Below are 21,784 nucleotides of genomic sequence, written 5' to 3' on the forward strand. Positions count from 1 at the left end.
CCAGAGGTCTGTGGCTTTGCACATGTCTGTTGGAGGACATATTCTCAAATAATTAAATCTTGATCTTTTGCTACAGTCCTTCCTAAATCCTGTTACCCTGAGTAAGGTAGAGATTGGAATAATTAAATTTTGATCTATGCTGCAGCCCTTCCTAAATCCTGTTAGGACTGAGTAGGGTGGAGATTGCAATTTCCAAGACTTGGTTCTGTCATTCCAAGTATCTCCATTGTATCAATTCTAAAATCAATCATGACTCAAAGAAATTCCTGTTCTGTGCTTAAGCATAGGTCAAAGCCCTTTCCATTGTTCAGCAAAAGGTTTCTGTCCTAAAGTAATCTTAAGAAGGGAGGAGGAGGAACCTCCCTTGTCAATTGGGTTCACATTCCAATAGACTATCACTAAGAAATTTTCCAAGTATGAAATTTCCCAATGGTGAAATTTCCAACATTTATAAGTCTAAGAAATTTTGAGGTATACAATGCTCTGCCCAACTCTGAAGCTTCTACAAGTTTATTGTAAGCAAACCTTTAGGTCCCACTCCAATGTTTGTATAAATGCATCAAAGAATAGTGAAAGGAGTTAAATTTGAGTTCTGCTACCTATTAATAACTCTGTGACTGTAAGCAAGTCATTATTAAACTTATAGCTTCCTCATCAATAAAATGGGCATAGGAATATGTTTATTCCCTGTCTTCTACCAGGTATCTTCTTCCCTCCCCCCCCCCCCCCCACTCTCTCTCTCTCCCTCTCTCTCATGCTTTAGAAACCTTGGAAATGTGAATTATCATTATGGAGGGGAAATTTCTAGTGAATGAATCTTCTTATCTATCTAAGAGGAGGGCAAGCAATTCTTACCAGATTGCAACTTGGTAATAAGACAACTCATTTATATTTAATGAGCATCTGTAGAATATATCTACCACTGAGGTCTTATTCTGATGTCTCATCATGGTATGGCAATCACCCTGGATACTTGAAGTACTCTGCCAGTGAAGCACAGGCAGCAACAGATGCTCTAGGGCTAACAAGACTCTTAGTGTCATCTCAGTGACAGGCGAGTGCCTATTATCTGAGGAAGAGCTTAACTAACTAAATATGGAAAGATTCATCACTAGTACATTGGGCCAGATGATGATCCCCCCTTCCTCCAATAGCAACAGATGAAATAGATAAAAAGAAAAATGGTCTGTTGTCTTGTGTGACCCTATTCTATTTAGACAGAGTTAGTGGGATGGTGGTCCTGGGATTCATACTGTTTTAGACTTAACTATAAATACTGAGGTGTGTGTGTATGTGTGTGTGTGTGTGTGTATGTGCATGTGTGTGTGTGAGTGAGAGAGAGAGAGAGAGAGAAAGAGGAAGAGAGAAAGAGAAAGAGAGAGAGAGAGAGAGAGAGAGAGAGAGTACCTCTTGAGTTGGCAGAGAGTTTTACCATGTGACCAAAGACATGAAAAACATAATTTTCTGGAACACTTGTTCATCTTACTTGTATGATCACATAGAGAACGTATGTAAAAAGACAACTATGGAAACAGTGGCACCCACTGTGCTGACATCTGTTGCATGACACAAAACAACTAAATCAATGAAGAATTTTAACAGGATTTTCCAAACCAAGTCAACATATATTATAATATCCAATCACTCTAATGAGAAGGTAGACAGGTGAAAAACATGTTGGAAAATACAGTTTTAAGATTAAGAAGTGAAAGAGGTAAAAGATTTACAAATTTCTCAGAGTTCCCATATCTATATACATGAATACCTTATTCTGAGCAGAGAATTGGAGGGAACTGGACATGGCAAACACTGATGCTAACCATGAAATTTATCTTAACAGGCAGAAAATGACTGGTTACTTACATGGGAGCAATTTCTATGTAGGCTATTTGGAGGTAGACAAATCATGATTAGCAAGAGTCAGGGTCAAAATTAGCATAAAATTAGAAGGAAAGGATATAGATACAAAGATACTATGTATGATTACAATTCCAACTTCACCTAGTTAAACTAATTGTTGACCCCCAAAAGGGGGAAAATAGGACATCTACTCTGATTAGCACTCTTTCTTAGAGAATTAAATATGTATAGAATGAAGAGAATAAGCTGAATTCCATTCAGAATTGAATAGCCCTTTCAGTGATCCCCATCTGCTCTATTACATGAACTCTATTTAACACTAGCATTCTTCAGAAGATGCCTTGTGACTGCAAATCATTGAAGACCATAATTTCTTGAGAATCAAAATTAGAAGCTGCCAAAAAGGCAATTGAGGGACTTAAATAGTAGGACTGAATAGGGCACGTGTTTCCAATAATGACCTGTGTACAAGAAATTTTGAAAAGCATCACCTATCTGAGCAACCAGGTGGCTTAGTAGGTAGAGAGCCAGGCCTGAAGTTTGGAGGTTCTGGGTTCTAATTTGACCTCAGACACAATTCTAGCTGGGTGATTTTGGGCAGGTCATTTAACTCTAATTGCCTAGGTTCTTAGTTCTTCTGCCTTGGAACTGATACTTAGTATTGATTCTAAGACATAAGTATGTACATTCTTAGAAAGAAGGGGCTGGTTAAGTAATGAGAGGAAGGGATAACAGATCTAAGCAAGGGCTGCCCTAGTACCCACAATCAGTTAATTTTAGTCAACAAATATTTATTACATACTTACCATGTGCCAGGCAATGTATTATTTTCTTTGTTGTTCAGTTATTTCAATAGTCTGACTTCGTAATTCCAATGGTGTTTTCTTGGAAAAGATATTGGAGTGGTTTGCATTTCCTTCTTTAGTTCACTTTACAGATTAGGAAACTGAGGCAAACCAAGTTAAGTGACTTGTCCAGGGTCATATAGGTAGAAAGCATCTGAGACCAGATTTGAACTTAGATAGATAAGTCTTCTTGATTCTAGGTCTGGCACTCTATCACTGTGCCACCTATCTACTCTTAGTGATATAAAGAAAGGCAAAAACAATCCCAGACTTACAGGATTTTATCCAAGACTCAGGGGAAGGTCATCTGCATATTGGGTAGATTGTTTGTTGATGAGGGATTTATAGGAGGACATAGACAAGATGATGATGTGATGACGATGCCATTGGTTCTTATTTGAATTAATACCCACAAAAATGACAACACAGATTCATCAAAATATTGAAATTTTAATTATGTAGAAATTGTGTTAGGAGTTCAGTTAGTTGATGATGAGGCGCTGGATTGCTTTACTACTTATTACCTCGATTCAACTGAATCTCAGAGTTGTAAGTGATGTTGGAAGTTGTGCATTTTATTTATTTTTAAAATTTAATGACTTTTTCAATTTTAACAAAAATCTATTTCTCTCTACCATGTCTCATTGAAAAAAACCCAACCAAAACCAGTGCAATAAATATGCAGTCAAGCAAAAAATATTTTTTATATTTGGCCATATGCAAAAAAAAAATGCACCGTGAGCCCAAGATCTCTTTGTCAGGAGGTGGGTAGCTGGCTTTATACTGGTTCATCTAGAATTATGATTGGTCTTTGTAGTTGATCAGAATTCTTATGTTTTAAAGTGTTTTAAAGTTGTTTGTCTTTACAATGTTGTTGCTAAAGTATAAATTGTTCTCCTGGTTCTGCTTACTTAACTCTTCATCAGTTCATACATGTCTTCTCCCCTTTCATCATTTGTTAGAGGACAATGTATTCCTTTAAATTCATATACTTCATATAAATATATTTGTTCAGCCATTGAGAAGACCTCTTTAGCTTCTAGTTTTTTGTCACCAAAAACAAAAATAAGAAAAAAAACCTACTATAATTTTTGAGTCTTGAAGGGACTAATCTGATAAATCTTCTCAATTTAGCTGCTTGGAATCTGTGTTTTTTATTTGTATCATGATTTTGTCCTGTTGGTAGCTATAGTAATGTAACTACATAAGCATATTCTTTTAACATACAAACGAAAGAATGCATCAGTGTATATAATAATGCACAAAATATCTTCAGTTATCTAAATAATAAAAGCCTTTTCTGTTTTGCTTTCTAGCTTGATAGAACCACATTGTTTTGATATGTCTGGGGTCTCCACAGCTTCTTGCTCACCACCACCTCACTTGGAAAATGGGTTTGTTCAAGTAGGTTTTCATTGTTTTCTTTACTTTGAGCCTTTTTTATGTTCTGGCATACTGCTTTGGCTATAGTTAAGTCTCATAGAATCACAGATTTTTTTTCAGTTGAATCAGACTTTGGAGATCATGTAACACCCCTCTTTTAACAGGTGAGAAAATCAAAGTTCAGGAGGTTAAACAACTCATCAGAAGTCACAAAAATCTTCTTACTCTGACTTCCATTCATGAAAGTTTTACTATTCTACAAAATCTCTCCCTCCTATAAGTCCATTTCTTTTAGAGAAAGGACCTCAGAAACTTAATATGTATCATTCCTTCTGATTTCTTTTCTTTCTTGCTGCCACATTCTCTGATTCTTTAACTGATTTGTGACTTTTCTTGCAAAAAGCATTTATTAAGTTTGTGACTGACACAATGCTAAAACTCTGGTGATGCAAACTAAAAATGAGGACAATCCCTACCTTCAAGGAGCTTTTGTTCTAATGCATAGTAAAGAGTATCAAAACTATCCTCTATTCTCTCCTCCCCTTATTTGAAATATGTGTCAGAAAGTCATGCCACTCAAATTGTAAAGCTACAGTAAGATTTGGAGATATAGAAACTTACACATCTTTAGTATTAGGAATGAATTTCTCCCCAGGAACATGTCAACAAGGCAATCCATTCTGGTTATACTATCCCAAGGAAATTCATTGGACGAGGAGACATTTAGCTAGTGGACTGTGAGCTGTATGTAAGATATTTTTGTAGTGAAAGTTGGGAAAGGTACTGTGAGTAGTTTGAGTAGACATACTTCCTGGGTATTTGACAACATGGGAATTTGCTCTCTCTGCTTTTGTTTCACATTAAACCAGAAGCTTTGACTTTTTAGGAAACCTATTAATGAGGTCTAGTCTAACTTAATTCTCATTGTATGTACAGTGTTGCCAAAATAAGTATTGCTAACATCTTCTCATTTAACAATGAAATGGTGTTGTGATTGATATAGATGCAACCTTAATCAGTGCCAGGAACCAACCCATCCACAGCATCTTACCTTCAATGATTCTTTATCATTTTTTTTTAATAGATCTTACATTACAGATGCTCGAGGTCTTCTTCTAGGTCATTTTTTGCATCTCTCACTCTTGCTTTTATCCCTACACTCTAACAACAGACACTACTAGATGGCACACTGAATAGTCATGGGCCTACAATCAGGAAGATATGAGTTCAAATTTAATCTTAAACACTTTAGTAAGTTCCTTTGCTATTCTGGGGAAATCATCTAACATCTGTATGCCTCAGTTTCTTCAACTGTAAAAATGGGGATAATACTAATATGTACTACTCAGGATTGTTGTGAGAGTCAGATGAGATCATATTTGTAAAATGCTTAGCACAGTGCCTTGCACACAGTAGTGTAAAAATTAAATTAGTCTCTAGTAATAAAAGTATTGTATTTTATGAGGTTTATTAAGGATTATTAGAAATCAAGGAATAAAGAAAATACAAAATAATAAAAAAACGTGCCTAGGGCTGGTTAGCCCATTCATAGCAGAGCATAGAAGAGGGAGAGGTAGACGTTACTTCCGGTTAAATACTCATTGTGATCTTGCCTAGGTGGAGACTCAGGTGAGATTATAGGAATTCTGGGAAATACCAAGGACTTCTGGGGATTGAATTCTAGGGTTCAAATCTCCATTTTACTTACCCCCCCTCCTCCCCCGGAGACCCGAGGAAGACTAGTCTCTCCGCTGGGTCTTGTAAACATACCAACTTTGAAAGTACAATAATTTGAGGATAAGGGGAAAAGAGAACAAAAACAATAATTGCTAGATGCATTGACAAAAAGCCAGTTAGGGGGCAGTCCCCTTTGGCATGAAAGTATACATACCAATAAATGTTCAATCAAACCACACCCAAAGTTAATTTTTGACCTTCTAGTGCAACTTGTGGTCTGTGGGGGCATCTTCATGGTGTCTTCTCCAAACAGTTCAGTTTCTGGATTCAGAGAGGTAGCATGTTTCTTAACCTAAAATTTCTCTCTCAAGGAATTTAAACTTTGCAATTTAAAATAATGATAATTTTATATTCCCCCCCCTGAAGAGGGTGATTGAAAAACACAGGGATTTTGCATGACTGAGGTATGAGGTATATGAATCAATTGGCATGATGTGAGATTTAAAATGGTTGAGGTCTTAAACTGTAGTGATTAAAATAGTGGAAGATATAAATTGTGATGGATATAAGAGAGGATGAGTAAATTTGACCGCAGAAATATGTTTCACTACAGTGTCTTGGGTTTTAAAATCAAATATAAGGTGGTCGCCAGGGAAATATTCCCAATTATTCAAATACCCAGTCAATTGGGTTTTATAGAGATTTTAACTAACAATACAATGAGTAATCAAAGAAAGAGAGAGAGAGTAAGAAAGGAATAAGTATGAAGGGCCTCAAGCCAATATGGCCTAGACCTGAGTCTTAAAAGAGAAATCAGTTAGTTTTTTAGCACTCACCACAAGGTCTGACTAAACAAGGATACTAGTGACACCAGGCCAGCACCCTTCCTCAAAGAGTCTTCCAGCCAGAGATTGTTTCAAAGGGTTTCTTTGTTTCAAAGCTCTCTCAAGAGCCTCCAGAGCTCCTACCCCAGAGGGACAGAGCCCCACAGAGGAGCTCCTCAAGGAGCTCTCCTTCAGAATGAGATTTCCTCCAAAAGCACTTCTCCTCAAAGAGATCTATCTCCAAGGAAAGAGCCCTCAAGCATCAGTCCTCAAGGAAACGAGTCTCTCAGAATGAGATCCTCCAGAATGAGAATCAGAAATCGAGATCCCTGAATGAGATCCAAGCTCTTATTTTTAAGGGCAAAATTTCCTCTGTCACCTCCCCTAAGTCCTTACATCTACCAATCACTGTAGATGTTTCTAAAGGACCGCCCATTTTGAATTCACAGCTGAGTAGTTTTAATCTCTTTAGTAAGTCAGAAAAAAATGCTGCTGTGTCAAGAAAAAACCTCTGAATAAGTTATCACCCTTTTAGGTTTAAGTAGTTTACAAGTTGCCCCACCTATATGGGTACCTAGCATCCCATTGTATCAATTTTAAAAACAGGCCTGGCTCAAAGAACTCCTTGCCCCACCATAAGCATGGATCCAAGTACTTTCTTTGTTTAGCAATGAGTTTTTCTGTCCTAAAGCAGTCTTAAGTAGGGTGGAGTAGGGATATTCCCAAGGTGAGGAGTTTTCACATTCAAGTAGAATTCTCACTATCTGCTAGGGAAAATTTTTAAGTAGAAGATTCCCCAATGGGGAAATTTCCAACATTCATAAGTCTGAGAAATTTTAAGGTTTACAAAAAGAAATAAAAAACATAAAAAATCCAAACAAAAAAGATAATTTATGGATGAAATATAGACTATCAAAGTCTTATATGTAAAATTTCTAAGTAAAGGAAAAGTAAATCTATAACAGGTCCTTGAATCAGGGACTAATTAAAATGATATAAGCAATTAAGCATTTATCCAGTCAGTAGCCAGGACTACAGAAAGTTGCCACATTATGAAAGACAGAAAAGGGACTAGATTATAGGAGCCAGGTAGGAGCCAAATTTGATATACTTGTCTGTAAGCATTTTCATAAAGAGTGTGGATACAAGGAAGGCCTACATCATAACATATGTCAAGTGTCACAACCTCGAGTCTCACACTAGGTTCAAGTCCTTTGTATTGACTTAGAATTTTCATCACCCCATTGGGATTGGTTGGTCTCTGACCTTCTGCTCGATTGGCACTATGCAGTTTAGCTTTGTGCTTTTTTGGCCCTGTGCAATGGCTCTTTTTGTATTATCTTGTCCTGGAATCAGACAGAATCATTAAGCAAAGTCCCATAATTTTTTTTAAACAATTTGTGGCATCATTTTTACAGTCTCAAGCTTTTGGGGCATTCATTGACATTATAGCAAATGTATTTTAAACTTATATTACTGCAAAATCAAAAAAGTTAAAAAAATCTTAATACTGGTTACATGCTTCAAATATAAAAAGGTGAGAGAAAAAATAAAAAACTGAAATAGAATATTGCATGTGCAAGAAAATATAACAAAAGAGTTTTAAAAATAAAAAATATAGCTTATAATCATTGACACATACTGTGTCAGCTTAAGGAAATGTAGAATACAAGGTTTCTCACCAAAAATGAGATCCATTTCCTCTTCATATCTGGCCATGATCCACTATGAGTACAAGCAAATGATTTTTACAAAGTAAAATTTTTTTATAAAGAACAGTAGTTCAAAATCCCTCAAATTCTCAATAGTCCAATTAATTACAATAGCAAACAAACCCCCTATCATATTTTACATAAGTTGTTGTATTACATTTAAAGAAACTGGATACTTGTCACAAGTTTTTCAGGTGTAGCAATGTTTTAACCTTGGCAAACATATTTTTAAACAAAGTAAAACTTATTTGGGTCTAGAACATCATCAAGAAATCTAGATATCATTACAAAAATGTGGCAGAGGAGTCTAGGAAAAACCCAAACCCCTGTACTGTTGATGTTGAGTAAAGTGAGCTGAAGAGTTATAAATGAGAGATGCTCCTCTTTTGGGAGTCATTCAGGGGTCCCATGTCCTGGGATTAACTTCCCAGCTCCTTTGGTATGAGACTGTGATATCCCATCCGTTTACATTTTTATAAATGTGGGAGGTGGGGGTTATAATTGTATTTCACTTCAGCTACTAAAATGGACCTTACCTCCTGTTAGAAACAGGCAAAATGACCAGAGTTGTTAGAAAAAAAATCTAAAAATCATGTATAAAAACCTCTTAAAATCAATTTGAGATATTTAGCTAAAACTTATTAATTTTTCCAAAGGTTGTTATATAATTGTAACCAGTTCTGATGAAGTCTGTCTACCCTCTATGTGACAATTTACAAAGTCAAAACAGGAAAAGGGCTGTTTTTATATAGGCGTATTCAATAATACTTGCTCAGTATAGTTATAGGGGAAAAGCAACAGAATATAAGATAGTCAGTAAAATGATTCAGTGTAACAGAATAGTATTGAATGCATTAATATGTGAACTTAAAACCAACAAACAAAACAATCAGCAAAATGCAATAAAATACGGAGATTTTTATAAAACATTGGAGTCTGAAAAGCCTGAAAATATAACCTTCTATCTCTTTAAAGTTCATTTTAAAAATTAAATTAAATTTTTTTTTATCCATTGAGATGCCTATTGTCAGAAATATGGAATTGGTTCCAAGGCAGAAGATTGGTAAGGGGTAGGCAATGGGGTTGAAGTGACTTGCCCAGGGTCACACAGCAAGGGAGTGTTTGAGGCCAGATTAGAACCCAGGACCTCCCATATCTAGGCCTGGTTCTCAATCCACTAAGCCATTGAGCTGCCTCCCATAGTGAGGGTGGGTTTTAGGAATCTCAAATTGGGCCAAAGGGTTGTAGGGAGATGAAATTTTCTCCTGAATCTCAGGTGAGATAAATAAAAGAATCAGTGCAGTCATGAAAAAAATATCCTTTTAGATAGGAAATGCACTGCTCTTTCATAGAATATGTCATACTTGTAACTTCCTGTTTGGAGAAGTCTCTTCCTTCTCCTCATTCTCCCCCCCCTCCCCCAACTCCCTATGGTCCCCTGCCACATGGAGGCTAATTGTAGCCTAAGGAAAGATCACCACCATTTTTACCAGCTGGTTTTTTATTCCAAAGACACAAGGGGCAGCTACCAGCAGCCTGGGTCCTGGGGCTGGGCCTGGGGTGATGAGCTATCTGTCTCAGAGGCCAGAGTTGCTGGGGCTAGGGCTGGGGTTAGGCCAGGTGAGCAAGATGGCTGGAGGCCAGGAGCAGGAGCAGGAACCCTGAGGGCAGGGCCAAGACCAAGTGAGCGGGCAGGGCCAAGCAGGTCCAGAGCAGATGACTGGAGGCAGGGCAGGAACAGATAGTAGGAGGTGGAAGCAGGCAGCAGGAGTGAGCTGAATCAAGAACCTTTGCTGAAAAGCCTTGGAGAAATGTGGCTTAAAAAATTGTCTAGGCAGTTGTTCACTCTACAGCTGATCAAAATAAGCTATTAAAAGCTGAACTTATGGATAGTCACAGTAGAGAAAAGGTTTAGGAAAGTTAAGAAGATTGAGGGTATTTCATCATGACTGATGTGGTCAGCCAAAACTGTAAAAATTAAATTAGTCTCTAGTAATAAAAGTATTGTATTTTATGAGGTTTATTAAGGATTATTAGAAGTAATAATCCTTAATAATAATAATAATGAGGTTTATTAAGGATTTTTAGAAATCAAGGAATAAAGAAAATAAAAAATAATAAAAACATGTGCCTAGGGCTGATTAGCCCATTCATAGCTTACTTACTACATCTTGCAAATGGCTGAGTAGCGAGAGCATAGAAGAAGGAGAGGTAGGTGTTACCGCCAGTTAAATACTCATTGTGATCTTGCCCAGGTGGAGACTCAGGTGAGATTATACTGAATTCTGGGAAATACCAAGGACTTCTGGGGGTTGAATTCTAGGGTTCAAATCTCCCCTTTACAGTAGATACTTAATAAATATTTTTTCTTTTCTCTTTTTTCCTTACTTATTACATGACTAATTCTTTTCTTTTTCCTATTGCACATTTTCTGCATAATATTTATGCCAATTCTTGCACATAAGGCTTTATTGGAAACCTGCTATAGCTTGTATTCATCATGTAAACACATACACATATATGATATACATATGTGGGCATTACATACCTAATGTCTGTATATCTACAACATAGAACTCATTTTCGCCTTAAAAACATGATTCTCTTCCCCTTCTTCAATCTACCGATAATCTCCTACTTCATGTTTAAAGTTTTCTTCACTTCGTTCAGGATACAGGCTCATCATTCCCAGTTGGAAGAACTGTGGTTTATTCATGCCAGGAAGGATATGCTCTTGTTGGGGATCCTGTTGCCAAATGTGGAGAAGATTTAACCTGGCTTATTGGGGAAAAGCATTGCCAGAGTATGTACTCTTAATTATAATGTCCTACTTAAATTTGGAAATTGGATTTGGGGGCATGTTGTAAAGAGAGTACTTGGGACAAGTGGCTGCATATTTTAGGTCCAGACATCATTTACTTGGGAAACTGAATTGGTCTTTTCCCAAGTTCATAACTAATTTGAGTAATCCTCTTGGAGCTTTTCTGCATTACAGTGGATGCTGAAGAGGGTGAGTAGTTAAAGTGCTGGGATTTGCATTTAACAAGATCTGAGTTTGAATCTTTCTTTAATTGCCAGCTGTATAAATTGAAGTAAGTCTCAGGATATAAAGTCTCATCTATAAAATGGAAAGAATTCTTATATACTTCCTTAGAGGACTATTGAGAGGATAAAATGAGATAATACATATAAAGCACTTTGCAAATCTTCAAGTGCTACATAAATGTCAGTGACTACTGAATTCTCAGAGAATTCTTTAATCTTTTAGAATACTACTCCAATGTCTGCTTTGGGTTCTAGCTTAGCTGTTTTGCAGTAGCTAGCTGGTTCATAAAGTCAGGAAAGAAAGTAGTCAAATCATCTTTTAGTGAGTTGGTGTGGAAAAGAAACTAGACTAACAGTTGGTGGGGGAAGGGGCAACTGAGAGTGGCAGTTGGGTCTTGTGACTAGCACTTCCTTCCTGCTGGGGTGGGATTTCCTTCCTGGTGTTGGAGGAGAGAGGAGCTTGTTCAGCCCTGGTGTGGTGTGCCTCTACTTTGTTCAGCCCGAAGACACAGGCTTTTAAAGTTTAGAACTGTTCTTGTTTGCTTTCTGTCTACTGCTAAGATTCTGAATTAGACTAAGCAGGACTGATATAGAGTAGATGGGAGTGGGAGAACCCTCTGCCAGCCTTGGAGCCTGGCCTCAACTCTGAAGCTGAGAAGAAAACTCCAATCCCAACTGATTATTAAACTTTATATTATTTGAATTCGCAGTCAGATAAGTGGACTATCTTTTCTGGTCATAGAGGGAGCTGAACTTCAGTTCAGTCATTCCAGGACAAACAGTCCTTATCAGACCCCTGCTGTTTCCTCTCAGCAGGGGGCATCTCCCTCCTTTGCTTCACCGAGCGATATTCCCTCTCTCCCCTCAACTTCTCCATATCCCATACAAACCTCCCATTATCTCCCATTTTTTCCAATCCTCCATTTCCTTTCCCAATAAATATTACATTGGCCAATAAGTTTTGTTGAAAATCCTAGGCAATGAAATGCATGAGGGCAAGATATTAGTTCTATCAAGAAAATATAAAAATAGAGCAAAGGTTCACAAACAATGGCCCAATGACTATGAATGGTCCAGCAAAACTTTCTGATGATCTTTTCATTCTTTTTCATACTTTATGTAGCTATGTGTTTTCTCTTTATGTGATGTATTTTTCAACTTGAGAACCTGAACTAACAATGGTAAGTAAGTAGATCATAGAAGAAAATGAATACTTGATGATTTTAAGAGTTTGGATGATAAAATTGTTGGCTGAAAATTTCCAGATACTAGTTATGTTAATCTTCTGCAAATACATCAGAACATGACATTAGGCAAAAGTCTCTGAGTGAGATCACTCAGATAGAGTTAAGGTTTGGTTAATTTTGCCTTTAATGGTAGGTTGACTTCTAGGTCTCTTTGCATTCATCAGTTTTATTAATTTAGTTTTTATTTTACTTCTAAAGGAAGAACACATTTTAGTTTTTTTTAGAAAGTTCCGTAGTGAGTTTCCCATGGCCATTGCCTCCTTCACTGATGAGCAAGAACAAATGAAAAATGTCCATGCAAACAGGGCTGTGATAGTTTGGAAATTTAAAGATCTGTACATCCTGCATCTTTATGTTCTTTTTAGAAATAGGTTGTGTCTTGCCTGCCTTGGAAAGAGGTCTCCAAAGTGATCCCCAGAAACCTTTCTATGAGGTTGGAGAGAAGGTGACCTTAGTCTGCTCAGGAAGCCTGGTATTGGAAGGCCCATCTCTCTTCTCATGTGGCTCTAGTCTAAAATGGTGGCCTGATATGAATTCCCATTGCAGATTAAAAGGTAAGTGCCTCAATGTTTTCAGTGATTCTAGTCCAGCAACAAACTAATTAAGGTCCTACTATGTGCCAGGTCTTGTGCTGGATGCTGGGGACACAGAGAGAAAATATAAAATCCCTGTAGAAGTTTATGTGACTAGCACCTTTAAAGCAGGAGGAATCTTTTCTACATATATATTTTGGTTCATATGCAAACTGCCTTAACGATGGTCACTTTTTGCACGTCTAAAAGTGAAATCTGCACCTATGGCACCATAACATGATATAGACATATATCTGGATTTTGAAGTTATGGAAGGGTGGAGCAACTCTGGGGAGACTAACAACTGTGCCTACAAATGTCTCATGAAACATGAGCAGGAATACTTTGAAAACCCCAGAGAAACAGAGGGGAATGGGATTTTTGAAAGGAGGACTTTGAGATTCGTGGAGCTTTTTCTCCTTTTAATTACATGCAGGGTCCAGATGGCAATCCATGTCAAAGTCCCATTTTTTTTTCCTCTGGTGCTTCTTATTTTATTTGCTGACATTATCGAAATTGCAAATTAAGTCACAGATACACTGAAAACTGCAAAAGAGAAATTCAAGAAGGAAAAGACAGCCGTGTTCAATGATGCTGTTCTTGAAAGTGTTGAATAAGGAGCCTAGAATTTTGTACCATTAGCAAACTGAACTGTTCTTTATAGTGGGTTCCACAGATGGGAAGGCACTTAGAAAAGTCAAAGCATTTCTTTTTGTTATTTTTAAACCTTTGCTTTCTGCATTAGTATCACTTCTAAGACAGAAGAGTGGCAAGGGCTAGGTGCTAAGAGTTAAGTGCCTTGCCTTGGTTTATACAGCTAGGAAGTGTCCGAGGTCAGATTTAAACTCAGGTCTTCCTGACTCCAGACTTGGTGCTCTATTCACTGTGCCACCTAGCTTCCCCCAAAGTATTTCTTGATATAAATCCTAGGGTTTGAGAGCTGGAGGGGATCATGTGACACATAGAGATCATATTGTACAAAGTCTCTCCACTACCTCCATTTTACAGGTGAGGAAACTGAGACTCAGAAAGGTCAAAGATAGCTGAGAAAGGATGAATTTGGTTGAGAAAAACCCCAACAACTCCTTAGTCTTCTTTCCTTTGAAAATGGAAATGAAATCAAAATAACATAGTTTTGTAGTTATAGGCAGAAAAGAACCAAATTGCCACTGCCCTCTTTACATATTCAATTAATAAGCTTTTATCATTTGACTATAAACGGTTATCATTTTTGTCCATGTTTTTTCTCCAAGGCTATTAATTTATTCCATTATCCCTCTGTAAGGCTAGATTCAATTCAAGTTATCATTTGTTAAATGCCAGTATATGTTATAGGAGCTGGATATATAAAGACAAAAATGAAGCAGGAAGCTTATATTCTATGGGAAAAGACCATTTTACCAACTGACATTTTCATGTGGCCTCAGATTGTATTTGGAAAAGGAAGGACTGCAAAAAACTATGTTACGTGTGGACTTTGGTCATGAAATTAAAATACTGAAGAAATGGAAGGATAGATATACCAGACAGACTGAATTCTCTTCAGGATAAATTATAATGTCCTCTTTAGAGGTCAAAGACCATTATTAATGGAGAATAGTTTATTTTGCATATTTGCCGAAGCTAGAATAACCATGGGTTTATTTGGGATATTTAAAATAATGCACCTGGATGAAGATTTCTAAAAGGAAGAGAGACAATATAGAGCTGATGAGGTCATACTTTTGTTCTGAAAGGAGATTGAATATTTGTTTTCTAAAATGTCTGTTTTCAGGCACTTTGTAACTCACTCAAAAATACTTTGGATGAGATTTCTCCCACTCAAGAGAAAATTATCTGGAGAATAATGATATTTTTTCTTTTTTTATTCAAATATACTTTATTTTCCAAATTGCATGTAGTAACAACTTTTCAACATGTTTCCCAAAATTATTAAATCCAAATTGTCTTCCTTCCTTTACTCTCCCCTTAAAAGTATATGTTTTTAGGGACCAATATGATTGTTTGATCATCTTTTTTTAAACCCAACTAACTGAAAAAATGACAAGATATTCAGGCTTTGTTCAGCCTCATGCTTTTTATAGTTTTTATAGGTTTGAGGTCTTGGCTTGATTAGAAGAAATTTGGTTTTGAATTAGCAATTTAAAGATTATGATACCCTGAATGATCAACCCCCCCAATTTCTAAATGGACTATGATAGCATTCTTTTTTTTGGGGGGGGGGCTGACCAAATAGCATATAGAAAACAAAAGACTTTTCATTGTTTTGATTATTTTGACTGACTCTTCAGAAAGCAAAAATCTTTTTAAAAAAAGCAATGTGTTTATTGCTTGCTTTTACTGATGCCCGACTCATATAACTCATAGCTGAATTTATAGATTTATTTTCCTTGACCACAAAGCATCAGTTATTATTCACTGAATTTAAATCATGTCCAAATCTAAATATTTTTGATTGAGTATAGATTTGCAATCAAAGTTTTGGGAAATATTTCTACTAAACATTTATTTTTCTGCCCCCTACCCCAAGTCTTTTAATTAAAAGACTTTTCAGCCTTAATTTTACATTTTAAAATGCTTAAAAGAAAGAAAATGGAGAACTAATTTGTTACTACCAATTATTGAGTTTTCCTTTTCATTTGTATTGAAAATTCTCATTTCTAAAGAGGGGTGTGCTAAGTGGTCCAATCATATACCAGTTTATAAGTTTATCTCATTACTAATGTTTACTCCTTAATTCCTAATGCTATTAAAAGTCACCTTAAGCCTTCTTGGCTTGTGGATAATATTTCTGTGTACATCATTTACAAAGACTATTTCGTTTTAAAAAAACTTTTATTTTTTCAATTACATGTAGAAACAGTTTTTGACAATTGTTATTTGACAATTTTCAATTCAGATTCTCTTCCTTCCTTCCCCTATGTCTCGGAGGAGGTAGTTTCATTTAGGTTTTACCAGTGCTATCATTCAATGCATATTTCTATATTACTCATGCTGCGACAGAAGACACATATGACACATACAATAAAAAACTCATCAAGGAAATAAAGTGAAAAATGGTATGCTTTGCTTTGCAATTGGACTCCAACAGTTCCTTGTTTGGATGTGGAGAGCATTTTTCTTAAACTTCAATCCTTCCTTGATGCTATTTTTAACTTATTTTCTTATTTTTACCAGTTTCAGTTTTTGAAGGCTGATGTAATGGTCTGAAGGCTGAGAGCTCTGAGAGCCCCCTCCCCCTGCTGATTCAATTGACCTGTAAGATACTGATGACTTAAGGACTTGTCTCAGGCTCACATAAGCTTTTGATCTCACTCAGAACTTGATCAGATCATGAATTAAGGTTTGCAAGCACTTATATCTTTTATTTACTTAAAAACCCCTTACCTTCTGTCTTAAAATCAATACTATGTATTGGCAATAGGGGTTAAGTGACTTGCTTAGGGTCACAGAGCTAGGAAGTATCTGAGGTCAGATTTGAAACCAGAACCTCCTTTTTATAGGTCTGGCTCTCTATTCACTGAGTCACTTAGATGTTCCTTTTTTATTTACTTTTACTTGATCCTCACAACAACTTTCTGATTGTGAGGTAGGTACTCTTAATAGTTTTGTTGCACAATTGAGGAAACATCTCCCAGGGCCACACACAGCTAATAAGTATCTGAGAATTAACTTAGGTCTTCCTGACTCTAAATCCAGAAATCTATCTTCATGATGGCTTTTGGACTCTTAAAAATCATAGTTCTTGTTGTGCTCTAGGAGAAGTTAGAAATGACATGAAAAAGATGGATGTATATATGCGTAATGCAAAGCAATTTATATGAGAAGTATTATGTGAAGCAAAGACCCATGCCAGAGGTGATGCAATATCAAAGGCAATGAAGGATTGAGTCCCAAGATACTGGAAATAATTTCAGTTTCAACTATTACCTCTATGTATTCTATATCCAGCTCTGACCCATCATTTGAATTCCAGGCTTAAATCTCTGTCTGCAAGATATGTGCTAACCCGTTCCCCCCCCCCCCCCCCAACATACTGCTAGAACCTGAAACTTGTTATGCCCTAAACCAAGACCATTATCTTTTTTTTAAGCATGGCCTCGTTGACTTTCTGTCAGTGACACTGCCATCCAACTATCTTCCCCATTTAGAATCCTTAGTGCTGCTTCTAGCTCCATTCCCACAATCAGCTCTTCAATCAGTTGCCACATTCTCTCAATTCTTACTTCCAAAATATACCATTCACTTGTCTTCTTCTATCTGCTTCTAATGTCACTACCCCAGTATGCAACCTCATTCCCATCAGTATGTAACATTGCAGTCACCTCCCAAGAGGTCTTTCTGTCTCCACATGTTCCTCCCTCTGATTCATTCCTCATGCTACTGCCAGAATAATCATCAAAGGTTTTCATGTTATCTCCCTATTCAGAAACCTTTGGTGGCTTCCTAATTGGCTGGCACTTAAGTTTTTCAGAAGTCTGATGGCATGCTACCATTCTAGTCTTATCTCAGATTATTCCCTGTCATGTAAACCATATCCCAACAAACTAGATTACCCAACATTCTCCCCAAACCATTCTTTGCTGTCTTGTTTTGGCTCATGTTGTGTCCTGTGACTGAACTATCTTCCCTCCTCTTTTGTCTATTAGTTCTCTATATCCTTTAAAGCTCAGCTCAAATGCCTCATCTTCCATGAAGACTTTCCTTATCCCTCTTGTCATTAATGACCCTCCCTAATGCCACCTCAATTCTCCCATGATACATTGTTCTGTACATTTCTAATTTGTTTATTGCTATTCTTTTACATTATAGTTATCTTGATATATGTCTTCTGCCTTTACTAATCTGTAAGTCCCATGAAGTCAGGAAGCATGTCTAAACACTTAGATTAAACCTAAACCTTCTATTTAAACACCATTGGAATGAAACATTTTCCCCCATATTATTTATATTTGCAATAAAGTGATCATTTAGTAGCGGTTCTCAACCTCTCAATTTGTAGCAATGAGAATACATAATGCATATTAGGTATTTACATTCCAAATCATAACTGTACCAAAATTACAGTTTTGAAGTAGCCACCAAAATAATTTTTTGGTTTGGGGTCACCGCAACATGAGGAACTGTATTGCAGGGTCACGGCATTAGAAAGGTTGAGAACCATCCCCATATCAAATCATGTGATCAAGCAATTGTTTTTCTTCTGTGTTTCTACTCCCACAGTTCTTTCTCTGGTTATGGACAGCATTGTTTCTCCAAAGTTCCTCTGGATTTCCCTGGGTCATTGCCTTGGTGCTAGTAGAGAAGTCCATTACATTCGATTTTACCACAGTCCCTGTGTATAAGATTCTCCTGGTTCTGCTCCTTTTGCTCTGCATCAATTCCTGGAGGTTGTTCTAGTTCCCATGGAATTCCTCCAGTTCATTTGGAATGTAACGTTTTTAAGGGCAGAGACAGTTCTGATTTTGTCCTTGTGTCTTCAATGGTTGGTGTAATACTATGTATTTGCTTGGTTACTTACCTTACCTTTCTCAGTGCCTGGCCGATTGCTCTATACAACAATGTTTATCTGATGGAGTATGATGAAAAACCATCTTGCAGTGTTTACAACTGTAACTTATTCACGTCTTTAGGTTTCACTAAGGTGCTTTGGTTGGGCAGCTAGGTGATGCAGTGGGTAGAATGCCAAAGTTGGCTTCAGATCCTGGCTGTGTGACCTTGGTCAAAGTGATTTAACCCTGTTGCCTCAGTTTTCTGATCTGTAAAATGAGCAGAAGGAGATGGCAAACCACACCAGTATCTTTGCCAAAAAAAAAACCCAAATGGGGTCATGAATTGTTGAACACAACTGAACAACACCAAAGGTGCTTTGGATCTCTACAGGACATTATCAAAGTTATTCTTCTGGTGTCAAGTCTTGGTCACAAGGAGGAATGAGGAAGACCATGTTATCATCATTTTTCTTTCTTTCTCTTTCTTTCTTTCTTTCTTTCTTTCTTTCTTTCTTTCTTTCTTTCTTTCTTTCTTTCTTTCTTTCTTTCTTTCTTTCTTTCTTTCTTTCTTTCTTTCTTTCTTTCTTTCTTTCTTCCTTCCTTCCTTCCTTCCTTCCTTCCTTCCTTCCTTCCTTCCTTCCTTCCTTCCTTCCTTCCTTCCTTCCTTCCTTCCTTCCTTCCTTCCTTCCTTCCTTCCTTCCTTCCTTCCTTCCTTCCTTCCTTTCTTTCTTTCTTTCTTTCTTTCTTTCTTTCTTTCTTTCTTTCTTTCTTTCTTTCTTTCTTTCTTTCTTTCTTTCTTTCTTTCTTTCTTTCTTTCTTTCTTTCTTTCTTTCTTTCTTTCTTTCTTTCTTTCTTTCTTTCTTTCTTTCTTTCTTTCTTTCTTTCTTTCTTTCTTTCTTTCTTTCTTTCTTTCTTTCTTTCTCCCTTACCTTCTGTCTTAGAATCACTACTATGTATTGGTTTTAAGGCAGAAGAGCAGTAAGGGCTAGGCAATGGGGGTTAAGTGACTTGCCCAAGTTCACACTATGAAGGGTCTGTCTGAGGCCATATTTGAACCCAAGACCTCCCAACTCAACTCCTGACTCTAAATCCACTGAGCCATCCAGCTGGCCCCCTCATCATTTTTTCAACTGCTACAAAAATTATTCTAAGTCCATGCTCTGGGTAACGAGGGTTTTGCTGGTGTTGAAAGAATATTGCTATTAGACGTTGAGGGTCATGATTGCCCAGACATCTCTTTTTACAAATGAGGAACAGACACAGGAAGATTAGAGCACTAGGTTGATTGCTAACGGAATCAAGTCACATAATATAAACTTAGAAATGGAAAGGACAATAAAGGCTATCTAGCCCAAATCTTTTATTTTACAAGTGAGGAAACTGAAGCAATGAGTTGCCCAAAGTCATGCACATAATAAATAAGAGAGACAGTTTTGAACCCAGGTCACCTCAGGACACCTGTAATGTCTTTGAGTAGGTTATGGGTTAACTAATGTCCCTGATGAGTCTTTTTAGTATCCCTGGATGTAAGACATGTAATAGAATTAAATGATCCATAGTGCTTCTAAGTATTAAAGTTATCGGTAAGAGATCCTAGGCAATCTACCCCTGTGTATGACAACCTGGCACATGAGTAATGGGCATCAGTATGCTCAGGGTATACAAATTCTCATGTGGAAGAGGCTGGGGACCCTGGAAATGTGCCAGACTCCGGGTACAAATGGTCAAGTATTGTGAGCAGCTTTAAAATGAACTTTCCCGTGCTTGATCTCTTTCAGTGTCAGAACTTTTTTCCAACTAACTTCAGCCCTTCAAATGATAAGCTCATTCAAAACTGAGTCTTTTCCCCCTAACCCAGTGATATCCTCTGTATTGTTTCCCTTTAGAGAGCACTGAGAAACCATTGCCAGCACAGCCATGCCAACCCTGGGAGAAGCTGCAGAACTCTAGATGTGTCTGTAAAATGCCTTACGAATGTGGGTAAGCTGTGTCTCTGTTCATCTCTAGTGGCTTTACTTAAGTCAAGTCAGATGACATTGGGAAGACCTCAGCCGATGTTAGATAAGCCAGATTTGCCTGCATGGGCACAATTATTGGTTTTTGTTTACTTTGTGGTGTGGTCAATCCTCTGATCATCCAGGGTTTGCTTGGGTCACCAGAGCTGTCAGCAGGCATTAAGCCCTCATGAAATCTGGTTAAGTGAGTATGACGGAGAAGTAGCTGGCTGGCCTCTTGCTTGGGAAAATGGAGCAACATGACAAAATGATCATCTGAGGATTTAGAGGCTTAAGGGATAATTAAGACTGCAATTCCCTTGGGATGTAAACTATCAAAACAAAAATCATAGAAAATTGAATGAAGGCTTTTCAATGTTGCTTTTATGATCACTTTTAAAACTAAATGTCACCCAGCTGGAAAGCCTGAACTTTGTTTTATATAAAGTTAAGAGAGAGTTCACACAGGGAAAAGGTGATTTAATCCAATCCAATCAATTTTTATTACATTTCTCCTGTGGACAAGGTATTTTTCACAATAGTGATTAGGGGTGGTGGTGGTGAAATAATAAAGTTTAGAAAAATATAGTGGAAGCAAGAGAAGTTCACAAAGAACAAAAGTATGAACAAATCTATAACAATTACGTAGGAGGAGTACAAGAGCCATGAGGGAAAAGAGACGGCATTTTCAATAGTGTTTTCAAATTCCCTTACATGCATAATCTCATTTGGTCCTTCCAACAACCATGTGAAACAGTTGCTAATACTACATCCATTTTAACACAGGAAGATACTGAATTTGAGAAGGTTGGTGACATATCTAGGGTAACACAGCTAATAAATGTCTTCAGCATAGCATATAAATTCAAGGCTTCCTGATATCAAGTCCAGTTTTATTCATTATTCCATGATGCCTCTCCAAGGAATAAGAATAAGACTTTATATAATATTTTAAAGTTTGCAAAATCTCTTGCATATATCATTCTTTTCCCAGTAATTATTTATTGTAATATTTCTCAACTATATGTAGAAATTTTTTTTAACATTTGTTTTCTGACAGTTTGTGATCCATATTCTCTCCCTCCCTCTTTGAAACACCTAGTAATCTGATATAGGTTATCCACGTGCTGCTA

The 21,784-nt window shown here is 37.0% G+C and overlaps 1 protein-coding gene across 1 annotated transcript in view; it reads left to right on the forward strand.

Moving 5' to 3' along the window:
* C7 (complement C7) overlaps positions 1-21,784 on the forward strand; it is a 70,827-nt gene that overhangs the window by 33,528 nt on the left and 15,515 nt on the right. The window contains exons 13-16 of the mRNA XM_007487414.3: positions 4,022-4,109; positions 10,972-11,104; positions 12,959-13,147; positions 20,544-20,637. Coding sequence (XP_007487476.2) covers positions 4,022-4,109; positions 10,972-11,104; positions 12,959-13,147; positions 20,544-20,637 — 504 coding nt within the window. The remainder of the gene's footprint in view (positions 1-4,021; positions 4,110-10,971; positions 11,105-12,958; positions 13,148-20,543; positions 20,638-21,784) is intronic.

Source organism: Monodelphis domestica, chromosome 3 (assembly GCF_027887165.1).
Source record: "Monodelphis domestica isolate mMonDom1 chromosome 3, mMonDom1.pri, whole genome shotgun sequence".
NCBI classification, from domain to species: domain Eukaryota; kingdom Metazoa; phylum Chordata; class Mammalia; order Didelphimorphia; family Didelphidae; genus Monodelphis; species Monodelphis domestica.